This window comes from Falco naumanni, chromosome 5 (genome assembly GCF_017639655.2).
Source record: "Falco naumanni isolate bFalNau1 chromosome 5, bFalNau1.pat, whole genome shotgun sequence".
Lineage (NCBI taxonomy): Eukaryota > Metazoa > Chordata > Aves > Falconiformes > Falconidae > Falco > Falco naumanni.
In genome coordinates, this window is record NC_054058.1 from 46,932,545 (window position 1) to 46,955,902 (window position 23,358).

A 23,358-nucleotide genomic window follows, 5' to 3' on the forward strand; every position below is an offset into this window, starting at 1 on the left:
GACCATATATCATTATACAATAGGAAAAAGAAATTTATGATGAGTATTTATTATTCTGTGGTCATGATATAAAACTACATCCTAAGCTACAAAAAAGCTTGGGGTAGTATAGTCCATGCAGTCCATGTTGCTCAAAAGAAATAATGTATGTTTTTACCTTCGTGAAAAATGCCTGGTAATACAGGGAAAAACATCCTTCCCTGTTCCCTGAATCTACATTTTTAATAGTTTCTTCTTTGTTTTGTTATCCCATTTCTTTCTTTTTCAGCATTGCATTCCTCTTGCCTATGAAGATGGCATAGGACATCTTCTACAGAAGGAGGGACAAGAGGGCAATTATACATATCATCTCACTTCTTCAGAGGGATGCGAGCGAGCTAGCAAGCAGGTAGGGTAATTGTAACTGCTTGAATAAACAGCAAGTGATTCAAATAATTGAATATTTAAGGTTTTAACAATTGACATTCCTGGAATTTATCTCAGAAAAGTAAACCAATAAGCTTGGTTTTACAAATCCTGTATCTCAGCCAGGCTTTCTGATATTCGACGTGGTAAAAGAGACAATTAGAGCTATTTCTATAGCTGAAATATTCAGAATCTCTCCTTTCTCATTATTTTCATTGTTCTGATTCTTTCACGGTTAATAGGAGCTGATTTGTACTGAAGGCTTACCGGTTTGTCTATGTTAGTGTTTTAGTTTGGCTGGGAAATCTGACAGTTCCCATTTACTGTGTTTTGGTTCACATCCTGGAGCAATCGCAGAGTGCATGAGCTGTATTCCTTCTGGCTGAAATCAAATGAGAAGATGGGCTTCAATGTGAGCACCATACCTTTGTTGACTTTTTTTTTTTTTTTGAAAATACACTCTTTGTTCTTCCACCATTTTTAAGGTGCCACTAAACATTCAAAGACAGTATTTTAAGATCCAGCAAGTAAATGATACACAGGATTCATGTGAAGGATAGCTGGTTTTTACTTTTGCCTTAGTAATAACAGTATTAAACTGCCTCTTAGTGGACTGTTGCATAGGTAAATACAGGTTTTTTGTAATTCAAACCCATTTATCAGAAACAAAAATCCCCAACAACCACCCCACTGTCCTGCTATGGAAACATCAAAACTAGATAAAAAAAATACGCTTCAATCATTTGTCACTGAATTATTGTTATTGAAATATTGCATTATTATTGGATTATAGTTTTGGTTTACAGAATTCCATGGAATCCAGTAAACTTTAAAACTGAATAAACCTACAGCTACCTTTCTCCTGCTTACAGCTCATGTAAGCTATGTGTAACAGTATGACAGCTCTCAAGCATGAATATATATATGTACCTGATATCTTGATAAATTAAGAGCTGCCAGGGGAGCATTATATTTGAAGAAAACCTTAAATTTTAATTTAAAAAGCAAGCATACTAGGCCCCAGAGAATTCAACCAAGTTGAATTTAATCTAAACTAATTTTAATGAAAGTAGCACTAAAAATGCTACAATGAAATTATTTTTTGTGTGTGTTTGGGTTTTCACATATAGCTTGAGGTTTTGCATGGAGATTCTTCTTTCCTGACAAGTAAGGATCTTGCAAACAATTGTGCAAGGACGTACTTCTCTAAAGCCATTTACAGCCTGACTGATACCAGAAGCACAGATCTTATTATCATAGTTACAAGCTATCCAATACATTAAAAAAGAGACTACAGATAGCATTATAAATTATTGATCATCAGAAGCATGACACAAACTGCTTGGTAAGACTACGCACAAGTCTATGTTTGATTTTTCTGATGACACGAGATGTGTGTTGCCTCTGCTGTTGCCAATAGGGCTTCTGGAGAGGGAAGATTATAGAGAGTCCTGCCATTGCTATGAGGTATGTCTGGAGACAGCAATTCTTAATTATTTTCTTTTTTAAAAAAATTCTTAGGAGATCAGTAATATTATTCCTTGTGAGCTGAACAAGATCGACCCACAGTCCTTTCTTAACAGGGTACTTCATCATGACTTAAATGTTAGGAAATAACATACATAAATAATGCCACTACAGAATAAGTCTTCAGTATTTTCATTCTTGTAAACGTACAAACAGTAAATAGCCACTAATAAGCTCTACAATACGTCAACAAAAGTGGGAATAAGACTTTTCTTTCAAATTATTTACAAAGGGCTTCTCTTAATGTAAGAAAAATATCCATAACTAGGGGAAAAAGCCACAACTGAAAATTCTTCTGTCTCAGGAATTGAGAATCTAAGTTCTCTGAACAGTGTTGCTGAAATGCAGACAATTGGCATCACCTGGTGTCACAATCTGCTGGGTGCAAGTCACACAAATGAATCTCTGGAACATAAACAATGGACTCAGTAGTCAAGCTTGATTTTTTAAATGATTGGAACAAAAAGTGCAATCCTCTCATGGGGATTAGATTTTAGTTAAGTGTGAAACTCCTTGCAATATTTTGTGTGTACAGAAATTACACATGGGTTTAATGGGTTTAATGGATAAATCTGTAGAACATAAATCTCGTAAGGTTATGTAATACCTAGGAAACATCCATGAGAACCTTGGGCTTAGGAGGACTTTGGCCTGTGAATAGCTGAAAGCTGTAATGATGTTCTGAAGAGGTGTCACTTTGCATTTTTTTTGCAATTACACATTCCCCAAAGGCATTCATGTTTGGTCATTGTCAAATACGATACAGGGTAGAGAAAACTTTAGTCTTACTCAGGCCAACCTTCCTAATGCTTTTTTTTGTAAATATCCTTCTGTTTTTATTACACTTATGAGAATTTATTCATTTAGGTCTCTGACAGTTCTGACATATTTTCAGAGTACAGTTTTGTATCTTCCCCAGACACAGCCATCTGCATCTATCTTCTTCATTTGATTAAGTCCAAAATCTTAATGCTTCCTCTACATAACTCTAAGAAGATAATGACTCTCTCTATATGTAAAAAATAGAAATGGGGAAAAAAATCCTTTCAATTTATACAACTTTACAATTAGAGCTACATTACAACTAGAAATACAAAATGAACACTCCTATACAGAACTTGTATGAACAAGTCCAAAATTAAGTATAACATGCAGTGTTTCTATAGATTTTCAAACATATCTCTTGAAAATTTCAATTTATATTATTTGTTATATCCTGAATTTGTGCAACTATTTATTTCTGCCAAAGCACAGAAATGCTCCTCAGAGCAAGGAATATTTTAATTTTTTTTCAAACTTGCCAGTATCTTTTTTAATTCTTATCTAATGATGAACTATCGAGCTAGCTACTGTTTAGAAGTTATTCAATAACACAGGAAGAAAGAGACATAAATATTACATCTTGGTTTATAGTAAGATCTATTTGGTCATTCTGAAACCATTCATGAAAATGTGTCAGATTTATTGACTAATTCCTGCTAGAAAAAGGATTTTCAAGGTTAGAATAAAAATACTGGAACTCACGGTGCCACCTGCATTTTAGACAAAACGATACCAGCTATTCCAAAGTGAGGGAGATCTGGGTTCACTTTTCTCCGTTCACTATAATGGCATCAAAATTTCATTTTCCACAAGAAAACTACCACCTGCAATGTACACTGATAATGTGTCTTTTTTACATTGTTCAACACAAGCTGGTTTTAAAATACCTACTTAATTAGCTAGTGAGTAAGACTGACCCTAACCTAGTTGTTGGATATTCACCAAAGGTATAGAAAGTTTGTTTTCCCACCCATATAGACCATTTTTTAAATGCAGTGTGAAACATATGAAGAGCGATCTATTACACCAAATGACAGTAGCATTACAATTGGATAGTAAGAAACAGCAAATAGAAAAAGATGTAGTTGAATTAGATGCACAGAGAGTAAGAAAGAGAAATAGAAATGGTCTTTCATTTCTGAGTGGGTTTAGGAGAAAAAAAAAGATAAAATTCTTTCTTACTGGTTGGTATGTAATAGAGAGGTTTTGGGGTTTTTTTTGAACAGGATATCACAAAATATGCTCAGAGGACTAAAAGTTCTTTTAAAAAACCACTTTTTTTTTAACACATTTTTGCCATTTCCTTCAATTCTAATCATCTCGGCTCAGAAATATATCTGGTGAGCAGAAAGCTTTCTAAAAGATAAAACTTTCTGCTAATGAGAAGTAGAAAAGCGATTAAATATGAGTAAGAGGACAAGATAATAAGAAAGGAAAAATAGACTTAAATGTAGGATAGAATATTCTAAATAATGTTACAATGTTTAAATTCATTCACAGAGTTCAAGAAAACTGTACTACAACACTGTGAGGAACTGAAGACGGAAACATCCTAGTGCTCTTTTCTCATAGCGCTCATATCCTGCAATGGCAATTCTGACCAAGTTTTCCTGAGCATCCCTCTGCAGCTTGGTCAATCTTACTTACAAAATGTCCAAAGGAAAGATAAAGGAACAATATAAGGCATGCTGACAGCCTAAAGAATAAAACAATCTACCTCTGCAAATGGTCCCACTACAAGTTAAGGAGTTATTTTGCTTCCAGCTTATTAAAAAAACCTAACAAAACAAACCAAAAACAGCAAAGAGTTGACTAAGATGACAATCAGACAAATACGAGTATTGCCTATAGTTACTGTGCTTCTAGAAATGGCTAAGGATTGTAAATGAAATGTTACAGAAAATATTTTTTCTTTTGACCTTACATGTCAGGATAATTGTTATAACTGAAAAAATGCACATCGGATATATATATAATAAAAACTGCATTGCTTCTAACAATTTCATTCATAACTTGTTTCTCCAAAGAAGCTCTTTAAAGATCCTTTATAGGATTACTATTTTAATCTCTGATGCTCCTTCAGGAAAACATTTTTCTGTTGTGGCAAACCACTGTTACATGACTGTTCTGTCATCTCACAAAAGAAAAGGACATGTGCAACTAAATGAAGTGTGATAGATTTGAATAGTGTAAATAGACATGTATGCAAACATGCCTAGATTACTTTATGTTTACTTGAGGGGCAAAGAAAGAGTCGAAGAAACAGCTAATATCTGAAACTGACTGTAATGTAACACGCAGTGTTCCTAAGGATCCTGAGGGAAATCTTCCCCAAGTTTAGAACAGGATCTAAGAAATTCTCATCTCCAGCATCATCACAGCACTGCTCTGTTTCTTACCTTACTGCTTGCCAGAGTGAGGCCTAAGAATATAGGCTTTCAAAATTAGTAAATGTATTGTACATTACATGGGATTTTTTCCCCCCTGTATTGCCCACCACTAACTGGCTTTATTCATAGTAAGCAAATAATGCAGGGGAAAATAGCAAATCCTCTGAGGAATAGCCATTTGAATAAAAGACAGGCACGCACACTGCTCAACACGTGCCTATCCACATGTGGTCAGATGGTTAGAATTTAACTTGAAAAGAGATTAGCTGTTCATGTAATTTCTTGTTTTATTAACACATCCAATGCTGTATGTGACAACAGGGCTTAGAGACCCATCTGCAGTTTTATTCCTTCAATATGCCTGCTTCAACTTGTTTTATTTTCATATTAGTTTACTATTGACTTAGCAATCAGAATGTCCACATACTTAGTGACATGTGAGACAGTATGTTTGGAAAGCAGGTTCAACTAACAGCTGCTAAGTGGGTTTAGCCGAGATAATTCATTTAAGCCTGAGACAAGACTGAAAGATAACATTACTGAAGAGCTAGGTAACACTGTCATAAAGTTTAAGTTGGAAAGATATAACTATCTCCAAAAAGATTATTTTAAAGTACAGGTGGCATGGGATCTAGGGGCTTATTGTATCTAACATTTTATGAAAGCACTAGTACAGAAGATCAGTTTCTTGCAAAAAGATGTATCGTTTTTAAATGGAATGACAGGAGTCTGTTTCATCTACAGCTTTCCAGGAATCGCCTCACTTGGGTCTTTATGCTGTCAGGTTTTTGGATATCATACACTCCATGTTGACATATTTGTAACAGTGAGTTATAATTACAATGAGCTGCATGATGTTGTTTTGAAACTGGAAGGTGAAAAGACAATTAGCACTTAACAAATACAAATTTGTAATATTAATTAACCCTACATTTCTCTGTTACTGTGGGACAGACTATCTTTGCCTTGGGTAACTATGCAAAGGCTGGAATTAGAAGCAGCAAAAAGTAAGGCAACATAAGGAGACCTTAATATGCTACATCTGCTGGACAACTTAATTACAACAAAAAAGAAATTGTTTGAGACAGTACTGAGTATGATCCCCAGTAGCAGTTCCTGGAATAGCTCTAATATGTCACTAATTGCACTCAGTTGAACTTGGCTTTAAATTGAAGGGGAAAAAAAAGATAATCTTTACACGTGAAAAGGCTCAAATTAACCTGGTTTGTAGAATGTCTTGGCAGATTTTGTTGTATTGTAATCAAGAAGATGATAAAGAAAATTAAAAACCAGAGAAAAGAGGGCTTGAATTTGACCTTCTCAGACATTTCATCTAGAAGAGCTCTCAATCAATGATAGGTTGGTACAGGCTTGCAATACCAGTTTTTTCAGATGTTCCCTCACTAGACATGCAGGTTTCCATATACAGGAGATGGGAATGCTTTATTTACCAGCATTTGTTGATTAGCTTATTTCATTACATGCCAATATTTTCCCCTTTCTCTGTCACTGGAAAACCATGCATTATTTTCATAATTAGCAAGATATGGTTAACAGAAAAAGTGTACCATGAACTTACATACAGTATACCTAAAAATACCTTCTAGCAATAAAAAATATTTTGTTTTTTCTTTGGATTCCTTTTCTTTTGTTTTTCACTTCCAGTAATTCCAAAACTTTTCATAATTGAAGAAAGAGAGCTTGAAGAGTCTACATAAACATCACAGTTTGATCTTTTCATATCAGATCCTAATAAATGAGATATTTGAATAAGAAAGTAATGTTGACCTATTTCAAATAGCAGCTTTGCTAATGCCACATAAAGGAACACTCCTCCAGAAGAATAAATTTTGATTGTATCTAGGAGTGCAACATAGCCAGGAATTTTAGACCAGACCTCTGAACCAAGGTTCTGATACTTACCAACAGCCACAGTAATATGCTGAATATCTTGATTCTCTCAAAAGAGAAAGATAAACCTGCAAGCTTATCTTTAAACGCAGGACTGCTTTTGCTTCAGAAAAATTGGGCTTGTGAGACAAAACAATTTGATCAGATATTTACTTTAAAGAAAGATCTGAAGACACTTCTAGAAGAAAACTGAGGTGTGACTCAAATACTACCTTTCCATTCTAGAAGAGAAAAAATTATAATCCACATATTAAAGATTGAATTATTGAATTGTACATTCTGGGTTGTTTTAAGGAACAATGTAGCCTTCTTAGATGAATGAAATAACATTACTCACTGTCAGAAAACCAGACATGTAAAAAGGGAGAGCTACATTAAGGTCCTACAGTGGAGACAGACTTTATAACTAAGATATAAACTCAGTGAATACCTTTAGATACCACAACAAGATGAGAGAAAAACTGTATACTCTTTTACAATGAATGGTATACAGAATTTATTGAAAATTTAAATATTTTCATGGGCTGAAAATAAAGATTGCTGTGAGATTACCTACAGACAACTGCTGACATTTTTGCTGCATACATGCATCTCAGTAGAGACCTATTTTCTGATCTGAAACAGAACAAGAATATCTGCAGAACTGTCTTTTTCATTTCACAACCCAATTATGCTTGGTACAAGAAGACGTAATGAAGTTAATATGGGTTAGAGAAAGATCCATTATTTTAAGTGATCAAGCAGAAATGAAAAATAAAATAATCCAGAATGACAGTTTCAGTTGCAGTGTTGATTGTACCAAGCTGACATTACCAAGATGGCCACAATTTTGCTGCCTTCAGTCTTGAAGATTTACATTTTCAAAAGATCTTCCGAGAGGCACATACCAAGGCACAGAGCTACGAGATGAGATCCCAGTCTGAAAGCCCAGACTGCCCTCTTCTGGAGCGAATGATCTTGCACATCTACAGGTCTGCTCACGGTCAGTTACATGAGGAACATCTCACAAACGAAACTATCATCTGATTTTCAGGTCTTTAATTTTTCATTGGTGTTTGGTATGATAACACATACTAAGTATGTATTCAGATGATCAAGAAAATGACTAGCATCTTGCCATGACAGAGTTACATACAGTAATTACTTCCTTGTGCAATGGCATGGACTTTTATATAGAAAGTTTAATGACAGTAGCCGACATTATTTGCATCCACTGACCTCCAACTTGAGGTGAAGTGCAATACTACAAAAGCATGATCATCCTCTCTGAATTTGAGAACACTTCTATGAAGTCAATGTTTTTGCTGCAAATGAAGCTGTGAAAGTACGACACGCCACAGCTGCACTCAGAGTCTGCCCTGCGTATTACTGGAGCGAGAGAAGAGTTTCTATCAACTCGCTAAAGGTTCTTCCACCAGTTCAAGTTCAAAACAAATAAAAGAATCTTTATCCTTAAATTTCAGTTGCAGGCAACCTGATATTAAGGTATTTTCTGCCATCCATGCAGGCAACATACATGGTTTTGCCTAACACTACAAGACCACCTGACCCCAAAGCTAAAGTACATACTTACCATTGTATGTGGACTGATCTCCAGCTAATTAATCAGAAAATGTTGCCATATGCTGTCAGTCGGTTAATACAGTGCTGTGGTAGAGTTCAGTGTTTTCTACTTGACAGAAACACACTTCTTGAAAATCAGGATCCCTGTTTCAAATCAGGGGACGTAGGGAATTAGCAAATGCCAAGAGTAAAACTGTGATCCCCAAATATAAAAAGGAGTTTTCTCTAATCCACCAAAAATTACAAGAGGTTGATTCTTCTTTGGTAGCAGACTATTGAGGCAGAGGTAAAATGATAAGGATTTTAGAATTAGAATAATTATTTTGTTGTATTCATCTCCTACTCCTATCTGAATGATAACGAATCACTGCAGGTTTCCTTAAGAAAACATAAAAAGCACTGAAATCTAGTAAGGAAATACTAATGCCTTATTTAGATGGTAGTTCCTGATTTAGAACTCCTGTAAAAAGCATTCTGATTGTTTCAAAGAAGGCAACAGAAAACTACTATCTGCAGTTACTGTGAAAATGGGTTCCTTCTGTGTATTGTTTCTTTCCAGTCAGCCAGAACACCCTTGACCTCAATAAGCATGATGAAATTATTTGTTGCTTTTTGCTGATGATGCTTTTTTAAAAAAAAAAACAAGACACATAAATGCCCAATAATATAATATAGAAGGAAACACTCAAATGTGCAAAAATCCTCAACTATTACTGAACTAACCATCCTTTCAAGATGTAGATCTTCCATCAATTTTCAGAACAAGTTGGCGATTCAGAGGATTATAATCAAGACATATGATGAATTGTGACTGTTGTTACTCTAGATCTGGAAAAGGAACAAGCAACCTCTCAGTGAAACATCAACTAGCTAAAGCAGAAAAAAAGCCGCAGCAGAACACTGCTCCCGTTACTTCTTCCTGGCCATCATTATTCAAGGTTCAGCTTTTAATAATCTAGGTAAGAGACAAGCTTCAGAGACTTTTCCAGGAGAGACAATTCTGATCTGTTCTTTCTGTATGTTGTTATTTTCTTTACACATTAGTACTCCTTGTCTCTTGCAGAATTACAGTTCATCTATCATTAAGGAGTTGAAAGGACCTTAATGAGCAAAATTAAATGTTGATTTTTTTCATTCAGACTATGATTGTGTCTAATCTGTGAACCTATATATTACTTAAATAATTCTAGGATAGAAAACATCTGAGAAGGGGGGGGTGCGAACTGCACTATTACTATAATTATTTCATTTATTGATGGTAAACTGAAGATTTACTTATGGTAAACTGTACTCCAGAAAAACTTGTAGAAGCCACCCAGAACTTTTTTCTGAGCTTTCTAGGCACAGACAAGAGGAAACTCAGCTTCCACTTAATCCATAAATCAAAGCATGCACAAATTAGAAATGCACAGTTCTAATAAGCATGATTACAGTTCCAATTTCAGAACAAATTAAATACAGTGATTAGAAGTTTCTGAGTACAGTCCATTGTAAATTTAACCAAAGAAGATAAAAGTAAAGGAAATCTAGATATTGTGAAGAACTTAACCAGAACTGTGCAATAGCAGAAATCTGGAGGAGTTAATTATGTAAGTCCAATGAATGTTCTGTTTCCTTGTTTTTACTTTTAGACAGCAAGACATATTTAGTATCATTTAACTACCCAGAATAAAATTGTGGTCACTGAAGAGAATTTACAGTAGAAAAAACAATAACAAAACCCTAAAGAATCAAATGACCACAGACCTAGGAATAAAAGATACCATTACAATTAATTCTAGTTAGACTCGAAAAGATTTGCTATATCCAAGAATACAAGCACAATGGTTTAGTTTCAAAGATAATGACAACCAGTCTGAGAAAAAAAATAATGAATAATTTCTGATCATTTTAACTCTTTCTTCATCGTAACAGACAGGATTTCTCACTCTTTAAGTTATTTCACAACAGTTCTTTTCCAATATAGTTTTCCTTTGATCCAAGTATTTTTTCATCATTTAAAAGCAGCAGTTTTCAGAATTTTTTTAAACCTTACCAACCAGAAATGTAGAGGATTCATCTCATTTGCAGACCAGTGCTACAGAAGCCAATTGATAAGTTCACACTGAAATTCAACATTTGTATTCTTTTTTATTTTACAGTAATTTACTTCCATTGATATCTTAAATACAAATTACCCCTTTAAAGGAAATAACTCCATCTGCAGATCACATAAACTATCTATTAGATATTTGTTTTAATATATCAGCTTCCCCAAATACTACATCCTCCTGCTACAAGTTTATCCTAAATAAAGCATCTTGCATATGAAATGTGAAGGACAGAAGTAGCTAAATGCATAGGTTACTGACACTTACTTGCTCCTGAAGTTTTGATCTGTGAAGAAGAAAATATTTTAATCCTTTTTAAAGCATTTTTGTTATGTAAACAGCTATACACAGATAAAATCTTCACAGTTACAAGCACACAGTCTATTAAATTCTTATCATCAGAGCAAATATATTAAAGATTTACTTTAATGAATCCCATTACTACTGCAGAAACAACGTCAGGTTACTTAGAAATCTTCCCTTCCTCATCTTTACTGATGGTTACCTAATGATTTCTAATTACATTTTTCCAACTTAAAATTCATATTAGAGTATGCTGACCACACAATGATGATGTGTACCTGAATCACCACAATTTCAAAAACTACAAAACCAAAATTCTAGGCATTTCTGTAAAGCAAAGTTTGTTTCATTCAAAAAATAACATTCAGGAAAAAGTGTATTTCAGTAATATTGGTCAGGAAACATGAGAACCCTTTGTTGAGCAGCAAAAAACAAAATCAGGAATAATTCTGTGTATTTATGATAAACATATTTCACTACCAAAGACAACAGCAATACCAGCTTAAACCTGCAGACCTATAGCTTTATAAAACTTTGTGATAGGCAAAGTAAACTTTTGTTTCTATACCTGGAAGCTCTCTCTCTTCAACACTGTATTCCAGAGATCCAAGGGAATAATTAGCTGGACTGATTGCAGGAGTAGAAATAAAACTTGTACAGCCAACGGATGAGGTGATTTCAAAATAATTGTGGCTGTGATTCATTCGATGAAATTCCAGAGAAGATACTATTGATGTGCGCTGCTTGGGCTACAAGAAAAATAGAAATTTGGAGTGAAAAATGCAGACTTTTTGCACAGTTTTCATTACTTGGCATTTAATAAATTTACCTAGGGCTTCTCTCTTTTTACGGTTCTTATTTTGCTCAAAGGTTATACTAGTAAAAATCATTTAATATGACAAAATATGGTGTGTAGAGAGAGTTTTCTTCCAAAATTTGGATTAATCTTTATTAGAAAAAATGCATGTCTTCATTCTAATCAACTTAATTCAAAATAAAATAGGCTTTTACAGCCTTGCATATAATAATTGTAATCATCTTTTGTTAAGAAAGGGAAGTCTTCACCAGCTGCATTGCTGGGTACATCTTGCAAAACAATTAGACTGCTGACGCCTGTATAATGAAATTTAGAAAATAATACCAAGCACTCATCACTCAAAAGCAACCCTCTGCTGTTTACAATTTATGAAGTGCTGCCTTAAGTATTCAAAGACTGAAATGTCTAAGAGCTTAGGGAAAAAGTGTCAGCTTAAAAATCATACATGAAAATCAAACTTTCTTCGTGAATTTTTGTGGAATAGTGAAAAACCGATACTGGTTTGTATCAAACATTTACTTTTAAAGTGAACCTCTGAACTGAACCCACTTAATGGCTGTGCTTCGGATTGCAGAGCAGCTTCAGAGCATTAGAAACACATTCCTTTTTAAGGTACATTCCAGGATTGCACAAAAAATGTTCCAACTCCTTACGGCCTTTTGACCACAGGACCACACTGCAGCTAGCCCAGATTAAAACCAATTAAATCTATATAGTGTGATCATCAGGTCAGCAGCAACTTTTTCACCACACAGATCTGTTTCTATTGCACTGCACTACTTATTGATATAGACATAATCTTAGTGCTTGATGTCATGGACTATAAGCCACAGACCACTGATGATGGCTTGCAATGTCATGCTAAATAGTCTGTTGCAGCATTTATCTGGCTCCATAGTCAAAATATCCTAACTCCATGATGCTCCTTGCTGCTTCAAGACCAACAACTTGAATCGTTAATCATTTCTTCCAAATCAGAAGAGGCTCTGCATCCAGGTGTATAGCTATCTGTACTTTTATTTCACGACAGTCAAAAACCTCTCAGGAACTGCTGCCTTAGATAAATAAAGCTGGGAAAAGTAAACAGAAAAATAGAGTAAAGGATGCTTTAACTCTTCTTGTTGCATGTCAGGCTTAAAAGGTCAGAATATTTGTAAAGGTCAAGAATTTGCTATTTATTAGTGTCAAGACCAAATTGTTACTCTGGGAGCAATATGCTTGGACTATGAAGCTATTCACCAACCCTTACTTAAAACTACCTGTTAAAATGCAATCTATCCAATTGGAGTAATTATCACTTTTGTTTGTGGTCTATTTCATTTTAGGTTACAAGTCCTGCAAAGTTTGCGTTACAAATACAGAACCAGACTGTTTTCACTAAAAAATCACTTTTTCTACTGAAATGTCAGACAAAATATTAGACTTAGATCTGTGTAACGTTGATTGCTTTTAAAGTTGTGTTGGGCACCATGTGAATTAACTGTGTCCTGTTAAAACTGAGAAAAATTGCAAACGGTAAATTTGGGCACTCATCTGGAACTCATCGATGGTCAATTGAGGGGATTTAGTTTCTTTAATAATGAAAAACAGCTTCTGCTTTGAAAGACTGACTCCCAGGGCTAGTAATTTCATGGGAGAGTTCAATGAACAGGGACAGACTCCAGCATCAAACAGTCTGGTTACAAGTCATTGTTTGGGACCTGAGCCAAAATAATTCTCTGATGAGACCCAGAATATTCATTTGTGTTAATTAAAGCTAAACTGCACACTTTCACTAGACAACAAATTTATCAATGACCTAATTACTTCTAAAACTGAAAAAGATCTCCAGTCATTTAGAAACATATTTATGGCCCTTTCCCAAGCAATGTCTTTGTGGTTTTGCAGGACTACAACCTCCAAGTTGAAAACATGTTTTCTCTTTGTTCATGATAACAGGCAACCATCTGCTAACCTGGGTGATACAAAATACCTCCTATATTACTTTAGGCTTTGACATCATTATTATTACATCAAAGAAATGTATCTCAGTTTTGTACATCTTTACAATCTATGGATTCTGTACAGAACCTCACAAAGCCACTACTGCTCTACCGCACAAAACTTCTGCTATATTATATTGGCATCTGTCAACATATGCCAGTAATTTTTGTACATAGTTACACAGGAATATAGCCCTGAGCTTTTGTATTAACTAGAGCAGCCTTTTTCACCTTTGCTGGGTCACGTAAAATTTTACGTTGTTAAAGTATGCTAAATATTCATTAATACATGCTAGGAGATGCAGTAGTTTGTGTTGACTGTATCCCTCTGCCTGTGTCTCTCTAAAGTACAGCGTGCACAAAAATTAGGATAAAGTTTAGTTTCAGAATTAGATAACTAAATTTGCGGCATAGCTATTAACATCTACAGTAGGTATTTAAGATCCCTTTAGAGTCAACTGAGACCTAGTCAGAGAACAAGTCACCTCGGTATTATATTAGCTCACTTGCCTTAACGCAGGTATCTACTATCACTGGAGATTCCCTGGGGCATCCCACTTGGCCTTCAGCTGCCATTCAGAAGAGTGCAGGTCTCCCCTATGTATGCCCCATATCACATCTGGCAGCCATGTGCATGTCAAAGACCCCTTTATGGCACCTCAAATGAGCATGATGGGAGATTAGATATCCAAATCAGACAGATATTCTTATATAGAGATGAAAGCATAGGTGTTTTAGTCCCAGATTGAATCGCACCTCTAGCTCATGCATAGACACACTCTAGAAACCTTACTTCATTTGTTAGAATCTGGAGTCAAATTCCAGCCCCACTGGCAGAACGTGTAGGCAGCAATTATACAAGTCACTGAAGTCTTGTACCTTGGTTTCCTGGGTTGCATCTGCCAAAGCAACTTCTAAATTACATTTACAAAGATTTCTTGAGGCTGGCCCTGAATAATTCTAAGATTATTTACTACATGGAATACCATAATGCCCAGGAAATGTAGTTGGTGGTCAAGGTTTTATAGCTGTGGAGATTGTACAAACACAAAACTCTGTCCAAAGAGATGATGTATCCTTCACTCTTTGTATCAAAGCCAGCTTTTTTGTCTTCCTCATACTAATCAAAAGGTGTGGACAAACTTAGATAAGCCTTACAATGGCTTAACTTCGCCCCAGTACGTATGCTACATAGACACATGGTGATTTGTCCTTAAGTAGATTTTCTTTATTCATTACATTCATGTATTTAAAATACTTGGTACATGTAAATCTCTTTAATGACTGTTTTTGTTTACTTTAAAATGTTTATTTGTGACTATTATTTCAGTTGTCATAATATCAACCTAGAAAATCCTAGACTATGCTAAAACAGCATACCAAATCAGGCTAATGAAGAAACCTTATCATCAATGTAAAAGCAAAAATAGATCAATAACAAATCTTTTAAAATATTGCAATAAGAATATTTAAATAGCTTTCAAATCAGGTCTAAGAAGAAGAGTATTTTCCTGTGAAGTCAGTACTGAATGCGTATCAGTGAAAGATACCACTCTGAACACTGCAAAGCACAGGAAAGGCATCAAAATACTCATACTGAATTGCTTTTTATTAAGAAGACAAGGACTTAATGCTGCCATGAATGGAATTTGCATGCAAATTCTGTAAAGCTACCACAACTAGCATGTAAGACTATGAGGATGCAAGGAAACATTCAAATATTTCTCACAGCATTTAGGAAAGGGAGTAGGGCAAAATTCCTTTCTCAATTTCATGTCAAAATATTTCTTCGGCTTTGAAGTACTCTGCAATATAAACTCATGACTCCACCTTCTTTTATCTTTGGGATTTGTGTACATCACACCATCACAGTCTTTAAAGAAGTAATTCTCACAACACTCATCTGTGCTATGCCAGAGCTATTAGCCCCATTTTACAGATGCTGAACTAGGGTATAGAGCTCTCCCAAAGGACAGATGTGTGGCTCATTAAATCAACAAGAACCAATGACCCTGAGGAAATCCTTTATTTGGCAAATCCTGCCAAATTCCACTTGCCCTACATAATGTAAAAAAAGGTTTCAGTTGCGCTATACCATGCAGAAAATGTATGACAGAATAGAGAACTGAACCTATGTTCTTAAATTCTAGCTAGCACACAAACCACAGACTTATCAAAGAAAGTAAGAAGCTGTAGCCCCTTTGCGCAGGCTCATCTCACGCACACAACACAGTATGAGTGTAGCCATGTGGCCGCACAAACCCCTCATTTTGGTACCTGCCCAGATAATTTCCGTTCTTCTCATTCTTTGATCAACTCATTCCTTCCTCAGAAATTTTCCTTTCAGCTCTTTCTTTCTTAAGATCTCATTCTCTTTCTACACACTCATTTTCCCTTTCACTCCTTTCTTTTTCTCAGTTTTCTCCTATCTACTGTTATATTCACTCCAAAACTACTTATTTGACTCTACAACACCATTCACAGTATCCTAGCTGCTCCAGTTCTACTTGGTCTTCCAAAATTTGCTTCTCTGCTTTCTTTGTGGTTTTGTCATCAAGATTTCTCAAATGAACTCCCTAATGGTCCCATCCCCCACTGATTTATATCTGTCACTCAATACAATCCTCTCATTGTGCTTCAATGCATCCAATTTTAACCTCTGTCCTCCCTTTCAAACACAACTCTCACATCATTTTTACAGCTTCTTAGTCTCTGTCCTCTGCCTCAACATCCCAACATCTCATCTCCATTTCTACGTTTGTCTCTTTTGCTCATGCAGACTTATATAAAACCCCCTAACATTCATAATTTAGCATTCAGGACTGCTGTACCTCACGACCCAGATTTGCAGAAATCAGCAGGCCTGATACATTCTTATCAGTCAATGCTGCTGCCAAGAGTTACATGATTTATAGAATCTGAAATACAATGATCAAGTAACCTTGAAACTGCAAAAACTGGAGATTACATTGGATTTGGTTTGATTCATCTATGTTACCTAATACAGTGCAGAAAGACTGCGCTGAACTACTACTAGATTCCTGAATCAATTATTCTGTCAAGCCTCAAAATACCACATTAAACAAGCTTAAGACATAGTCTTTTTAATAAGGTAATATAATTTTCCCTCTTTTCATTTCATAGAACCTTATCTTAAATTATGACTACAATTAAAAATAAAACATAGGCAGTTTCAGCACCCATCTCGACATTCTTGTTTTTACTTCCCAGCATCTTAATTGAGTTCAAGAGCAGAGGGCAGAAATTACAGTGGCTGGCAATAAATATATCCCAAGCAGCCACAACAGGGAGCTTACAAGATCATGGGAATTTAAAAATGAAAGAAAGAAAAAAAAAAAAAAAAAAAAAGAAAAAGAAAAAAACCCCAGAGATAAATGGTTTCACTGATTTTTAACCGTAGATCCTTTGCATTACTAAAAGCATAAAGTGTTTTAAAATGAAATTCATTTTTAATGGAATCATAGTGCCAAAGTCCTAGAAATTTCTGTTTGACTGATTTTTAATTTAGAGAAAGACACCTCTTGCGTCCTGGTGAGCAGCAAGTGCGTACTTCCTTACAGTAATCTCATGGCCCATCAGCATACTTTGATCACTTCACTCTTAGTGACATACTCAAGGACGGCACAAACACATAGCTCTTTCCTGTACCCTGTGATTAGGAAGTCACGCAGTGTGACTCTAGGTAGCATATATCCATACTGCTTTATGTTCTCTTCCGTGCATGTTACACTAACTCCTCCTTTAGGAGTCCTCCACTGCAGTCAGTGGTTGCTGCCCCCTTCCATCTTCCCCCTCTGGTCTTATCTCAGATGATAAATCAGACTGGGAATAAATAAGGGGGAAACCAGATTTTCTCCCAGTTTCCATTTTCCTTGGTTTCTACTTTCATGTTTATTGCAACTATATTGCAGCTGTGGGTCGTGAGGTACAGCCGTCCTGAATGCTAAAAACCTTCGTAGCTGTTCCCCTCCTTGTCGGATGCGCCCAGATTTTGAAGATACACCAGTATTCCTATCCTGGGAAAACAATGCTTGAAATGTGCTCCAGATTTTGAGAGATAAATTTGATAAATAAGAGGAATGCATTTTTCCTCAGGTATAAAAATGGTTTTTGGGATATTAAAAAACTGTTATTTTCAGTAAAACAGTTGGAAAATGGACTGTTTTCCTTTTTTGTAAGGGCTATTTAGGAGCTTTATTTATCTGTCTCTTTCTTTGCTCATTCATTACAACATCATTGGAATGAGAAGATATCGCAACTGTGTGTGGTAGATTTGCATAGACTTTTAAAGGTTTACAAACAAAAATATATAATTTTCTGAAATATATCTCAATACCAAGAATTAAGGCCACTGACTGCTGTCCACTATTTTAAGTGCTTGCAGCCATGACAGATGTATGCAACCTTGGAAACACTACACAACATAGGATAAATCTCCAGACCAGACACACTAATGATGAGGGCTAAATCTGCCCATCTGTGGGCCACAGAATACATCTTTATTTTGGTGGATTTTGGGAATGCTCAGCACCTTTCAAATGCTTAGCATCTGCCAGAACTTAAAATCATGTACACAGGGGTTGCTTTTACCCTGGAGGTAAGACTCAGTAAAGTCTTTTTAAAGTTTTATTTGTCTCTTGTGCTAAGCATGGACACTGCAGATGGTTGCACAAAGTCCAGCACCAAAACACACCAGAAAAAGAAGTGTGTACCCAAACAGGAAGCATAGTATGACTGAACAGTATTTCTCCATGGTGGTTTTCCTGGTTATTCCCTGCCTAGCTGAGCATGTTGTAACTTGGGCTGAGCACAGAAAGCAGTTCATAGGAGAAAGAACATCCTTACACCCCAGCTGTCTTGTCATTCAGAAAGTGAGTGGTGAAATTTATTGCGTAACTGTGTTCTCCAGCCGTCCTTTTTTATGATAAAATGTAACAAAGCAGATTTTTAGTGTTGCAAAACAAGTTCAGTAGATGCATCACAGAGTTCTCACACATTTGTGCACTGGTGCAACAGACTTCAGTGGGGATTTCACCAAGTTTGCAGACACAGGCATGTGCCAAATCAAGCTAAGTGTGACAAGGGGTGCATTTCATTTGGGAAGAACCAAGGGTACTGCAGTAGGGTGTTTGCATAAAGGAGGAACCAGGGTTATTTCACCATGGGGAAAAAGTGACACGCATCCACTTGAATGTCCTGTTTATGGAACAAATACTTCTGAAAATGTATTTTCTGGAGCTGTGATTTTCCTGAGCTGCCTTTAAGCTGTCATTTACTGTTCTTGTTTAAATTCCTACAACTAGCTGCAAAAAAGAGATATAATTTCCTTGAATGTACATTACTATCACTCTTTAGGTCAACCAGAGAGGCTCTTTGAGCACCTGTCTCCTGTAGTTGGTCTGTCCATTCATGTCCAGGCTCCTGTAGGGGGTGGAATGTCATGGTCTCTGTCCTTCCCTAGGCCTAGACAAACTACATCTACATAGGTACACCAGCTCACTGTGCCTGCACAAAATAGTTGTACATTAGGCAAGGCACACCTGGTAGCCCAAACAAATGTGGTAAGTCTATCAGAAATTACAGATGTCCTGCAGGATTCTATTACCACTTGCAGAAAAACGAGGCTATTTCTTTTGTCCTCTAACATTTAAACTAATATCTTCTATTATATTGCTAGATGTCTTAGCCAGAGGAACCATGAACTACAGATGGAATTGTAACTTTGTTTAAATGGGTTAATAAAGATAAATAGAAAAAAATGATGACTAATGTACAGACAGCACATCCAAACCCACAAGAAAAAAAATTATGAATAGATTATCCAGATCTTAGCAATAAAACTAGCAAGAACAAGATGATGAAATTTTATTATGCTCATACCACTGAAATTCTCTGTTCCTTTGTCTTTCTACTAGAAGCTCTCTTTATATCACTGAAACAACACTCTTAGGGAGTTGGGTGATTCACATAAAGTGGGGAAAACACTAATTCATGATAGATAAAACCCAAGTCCCGAGTCACTTAAATAATCCACGTGTAGACATCAAAAGCTGTACCTACAGTAAGCCATTTGAAATATATCTTAGAAAGACAAGAAGAGAATATGGAAATGCTGGATTACATTTAATAAAGAATTTTAATGGTGAGAAGTCAGAATTCAATTTTATGAGAATTGGCCAATAAAGCACAAGTGAATAGCACTGGTAAAAGAAACAGTCTCTCAGGAAAAAAAGTGCTCTTCCTCCCTCTATGTATATAGTTTGTTTGTTCAGAAGGAGCTGAACAAATAAATAAGGAGAGTCTTATTAAATTGAGTGGCTAATACAAAAAATACATGAAGTGTCACATGCAAGCCCAATTTTGTTCAGCCTCCATCCAGACCAAGAGCTATAGGATTTGTGGTAGAACAACCTCAGTTTTACTACCACTTTCTAAAATTCCAGTCTGATTAGGTAAGTTACATTTTACTATATGTACTAAAAAAACTAAGTTAAAACTTGAAAGACAGACTAAAATTCCAGAAGATTTTACTTAACTCATTAAACTACTTGGCTCTCCTACCACATCTCATTTTTCCTCTCATGTGCTGTTAGTATACTTCACAGAGGCATATCTCTTTACCTTGAAACTGTATTACCTTCTCAAAGCCTTCAGTAATTAGCAATTCATGAGTTAAGAACTTACTAAGGCTTGTCTGGACAATCCAGAAAAAAATGATCAAGTGATTCAAACCCTGAACTAAATTCTGTTTGTTTCTTATCTGCATATACGTAACTTTTCAACAAAACTTCTATTTCAGAAACTGACCCTGTGAAAATTTGAAAACAAGACATGTATTTGCAAAATGCTAGATCACAGGTACAAGCCATAGCTAAGGTGCACAGAAAACAGAGCGTACAGTACCCTGAATTACTGTTGAGTTTGCTAGCTTCTTCAGGACTGGAAGCAGTAGAGGTGGGTGGCACTGTGGCACTGAACTTAATACTGCTTCTGAGGTCTGAGTTAGTATCTCTCTAGAGTGCTGCACTGTGCCAGGGAGATACACATTTCAATTAAAATAGCCTTCAGCTTTAGTAATAGTACACTGAACTGAATAGTTGAGATGTATCCAAAAAAAGTTTTAGGTAGATTTTAGAGAGCAATGAGATCTCATAAGGGTCAAGTGGCAGGGTCACAACAAACTGTATGTTTCTTACCTCAAAATTCATCATACTAAATTGAAGGATAAATTTACAGAAAAGGTTTGGAAGAAAATAGAAATTCCCAGCCAGATTTTGTGATATCATGTTTGTAATACAAGAAGGAGAATAATTAGAGACAGGTTAAGAAAGAACTAGAAGGAGAAAGACAAAATAATTTTTGGTTGAACTCTGAGGAATCCCTTAACTGTCCATGACTCAGGCCCCTCAGAATTCATATTTTATGTATGAGATTGCTCCTGTCTCTCACATCCCAGTTGTGGTACTTTCAGACCCATGGCCTGGCAGTGCAGCATCACAACCTCCCTCCTCTTCAGGGACCCCACATAGCAGGTGTAGTTGACTGCATCCCCTGCCACCAGCTGCATTTGGTACACAAGCATCTGGAACAGGAGAGGAGAGGCTACTGTGCTGTGCTAAACCTCACATTCATATAAACATCTTCAAAATCTGTCATGTGCTGAAGCATGTATGTACACTGCCATCATGTGAGCTTGTATGCAGTCTTAGAAAGAAAAGGCCAAGCAAAACAGGAGGCTGAATGACCCCCCCCTCTGCCTTCAAACTCAGCTCACCAGGTTTCTCTTTTTCCACTCTGCCACCGCCTGCCCTCACCAGACTGGTGGGAGGAAGGAATCTTTGGTCCCCTCTGCTGCTGCTTACACAGAACCACAGTGTTTCTCCTCACTGTGGGTAAACTGTTATATGTACAACCCTCCAGGAAAAATAAGTAAAGCTATAAATGAAAATAACAGTATGAGTTGGAAGGCCAGACTTCCCTGGCAGTTTCATCCAAGCTATCAAAGCTTGCCTAGTGAAAAACTAACTGCTGAAGAGTTCCCATTCTGCTTTTCGCTGGTGCCTTCCTGTGCTAGCTGCAGAAGACATGAAAAGGGGAAAGGTATGACAGCTGTTTTGGAAATTTACATGACCTCTGGTTTAGATCTGTTTAAAATCTGTTTATTTTTTCTAGAAGAGTGCAAACGGGCTCTGGCAGACAACAGAAAATTAATTATTTTGCACGCATTGTTTAACGCTATTCATTAGTTTTACATGAGTGGTGACAGGTCAGTCAAGAACAGAATCCCATTGTGTTAACCTTCAAAGAGCTTGCCATGTAATTGAATGCAGCAGGCATGGAATAAAGGAATTAAATATGCAGGCAGAATTAACACTCATGGTTAGTAAACATCACATTGCAAACACCTACAATTTCTTTGTCTAAATTCTTGGGTCGAGATCTTGGGGAGAGGTGATTAGTTAAGCAACAAAACCAAAAGAATACCGAAGGAATGTGCATAAAAAACACATGGAGGAAGGAGAAGCATGATGGGATCCGAATGCTATACTGTATCCAACTTCTCATGTATTAGTGCGTGGATTTACAACACACATTAAGAACAAGTGCCTTTCTGCTGTTGTTTTCTGCATAGGAAGTATGCCACATGTAGGGCCATGTGACAGACATTTTAGTAAATGTGATAAAGTTCTGATAATATATATTGCACATCTAGCTTTTGTTCTGCAGAACGATGAGAATACTGGGAGTCAGTAAATGGTATGATGTAAATTTGAAAATAGCTCCCCAGAATCTGCTGAATCCATTCAGAGTTAACTAGCAGGAGAACATCACCATTCAGCGTTCTGGGTCCATCTGTTGGCAATATCATGATGGAAACAGCTTTTTAAATGCTATTTTCAATAAGCTATCACACAACAGCTTGTTCCAACAATTCCAATACCTTTCTGTTTGCTTGCCACCTACTATAAAAAACATCTTAGAGGAAAGGAGGCATTTCAGTGCTATACTGATGTAGGGTGGGAGGGACGGGGAGACTACAGGAACAAGTAAAACAAGAAAGAACTATAAAAAGAGAAAAGGAGAAGAAGCTGTTATTTTAGAGTCCCTTCAATCCAGATTTAAACCAGGATGTGGAATCCAAACTACTGTAGTGTCGGAAGGATGGTCTGCACCAGCCAGTCATTAGAATTACTGTGCATTGACAGTGTAAGCCACAGGAAACCAATGGCTCCTAGATACAAAAGGGAGGTGGGAGGTGTACCTAGTAATTACCTTTAATTCTGAAAGACCCTCTGTACTGTGTGCTCCAATAAGTACTGAAAGGGAGAACTATCACCATCACTGTAATATGCTCACTTGTGTGACACCAAAACAATCTGTCCTATATAATTCTTACCAAAATACCCTGTATCCATCAGCTTACTTCTCAAGTAAAACAAATACCATCAACATACTGATGATACAAAGCCTGCATCCACTAACAGTAAAGTGACTTAGTTGCAGAGATCAGCTCAGGAATGAAGAAA

At 36.2% G+C, this 23,358-nt stretch overlaps 1 protein-coding gene across 7 annotated transcripts in view; it reads right to left on the reverse strand.

Moving 5' to 3' along the window:
* Positions 1-23,358, reverse strand: part of ANKS1B (ankyrin repeat and sterile alpha motif domain containing 1B) — a 441,782-nt gene that overhangs the window by 259,408 nt on the left and 159,016 nt on the right. For all 7 annotated transcript variants that reach the window (XM_040595970.1, XM_040595966.1, XM_040595969.1 and 4 more), the window contains exon 12: positions 11,580-11,760. In XM_040595970.1, the coding sequence (XP_040451904.1) occupies positions 11,580-11,760 (181 nt within the window). The remainder of the gene's footprint in view (positions 1-11,579; positions 11,761-23,358) is intronic.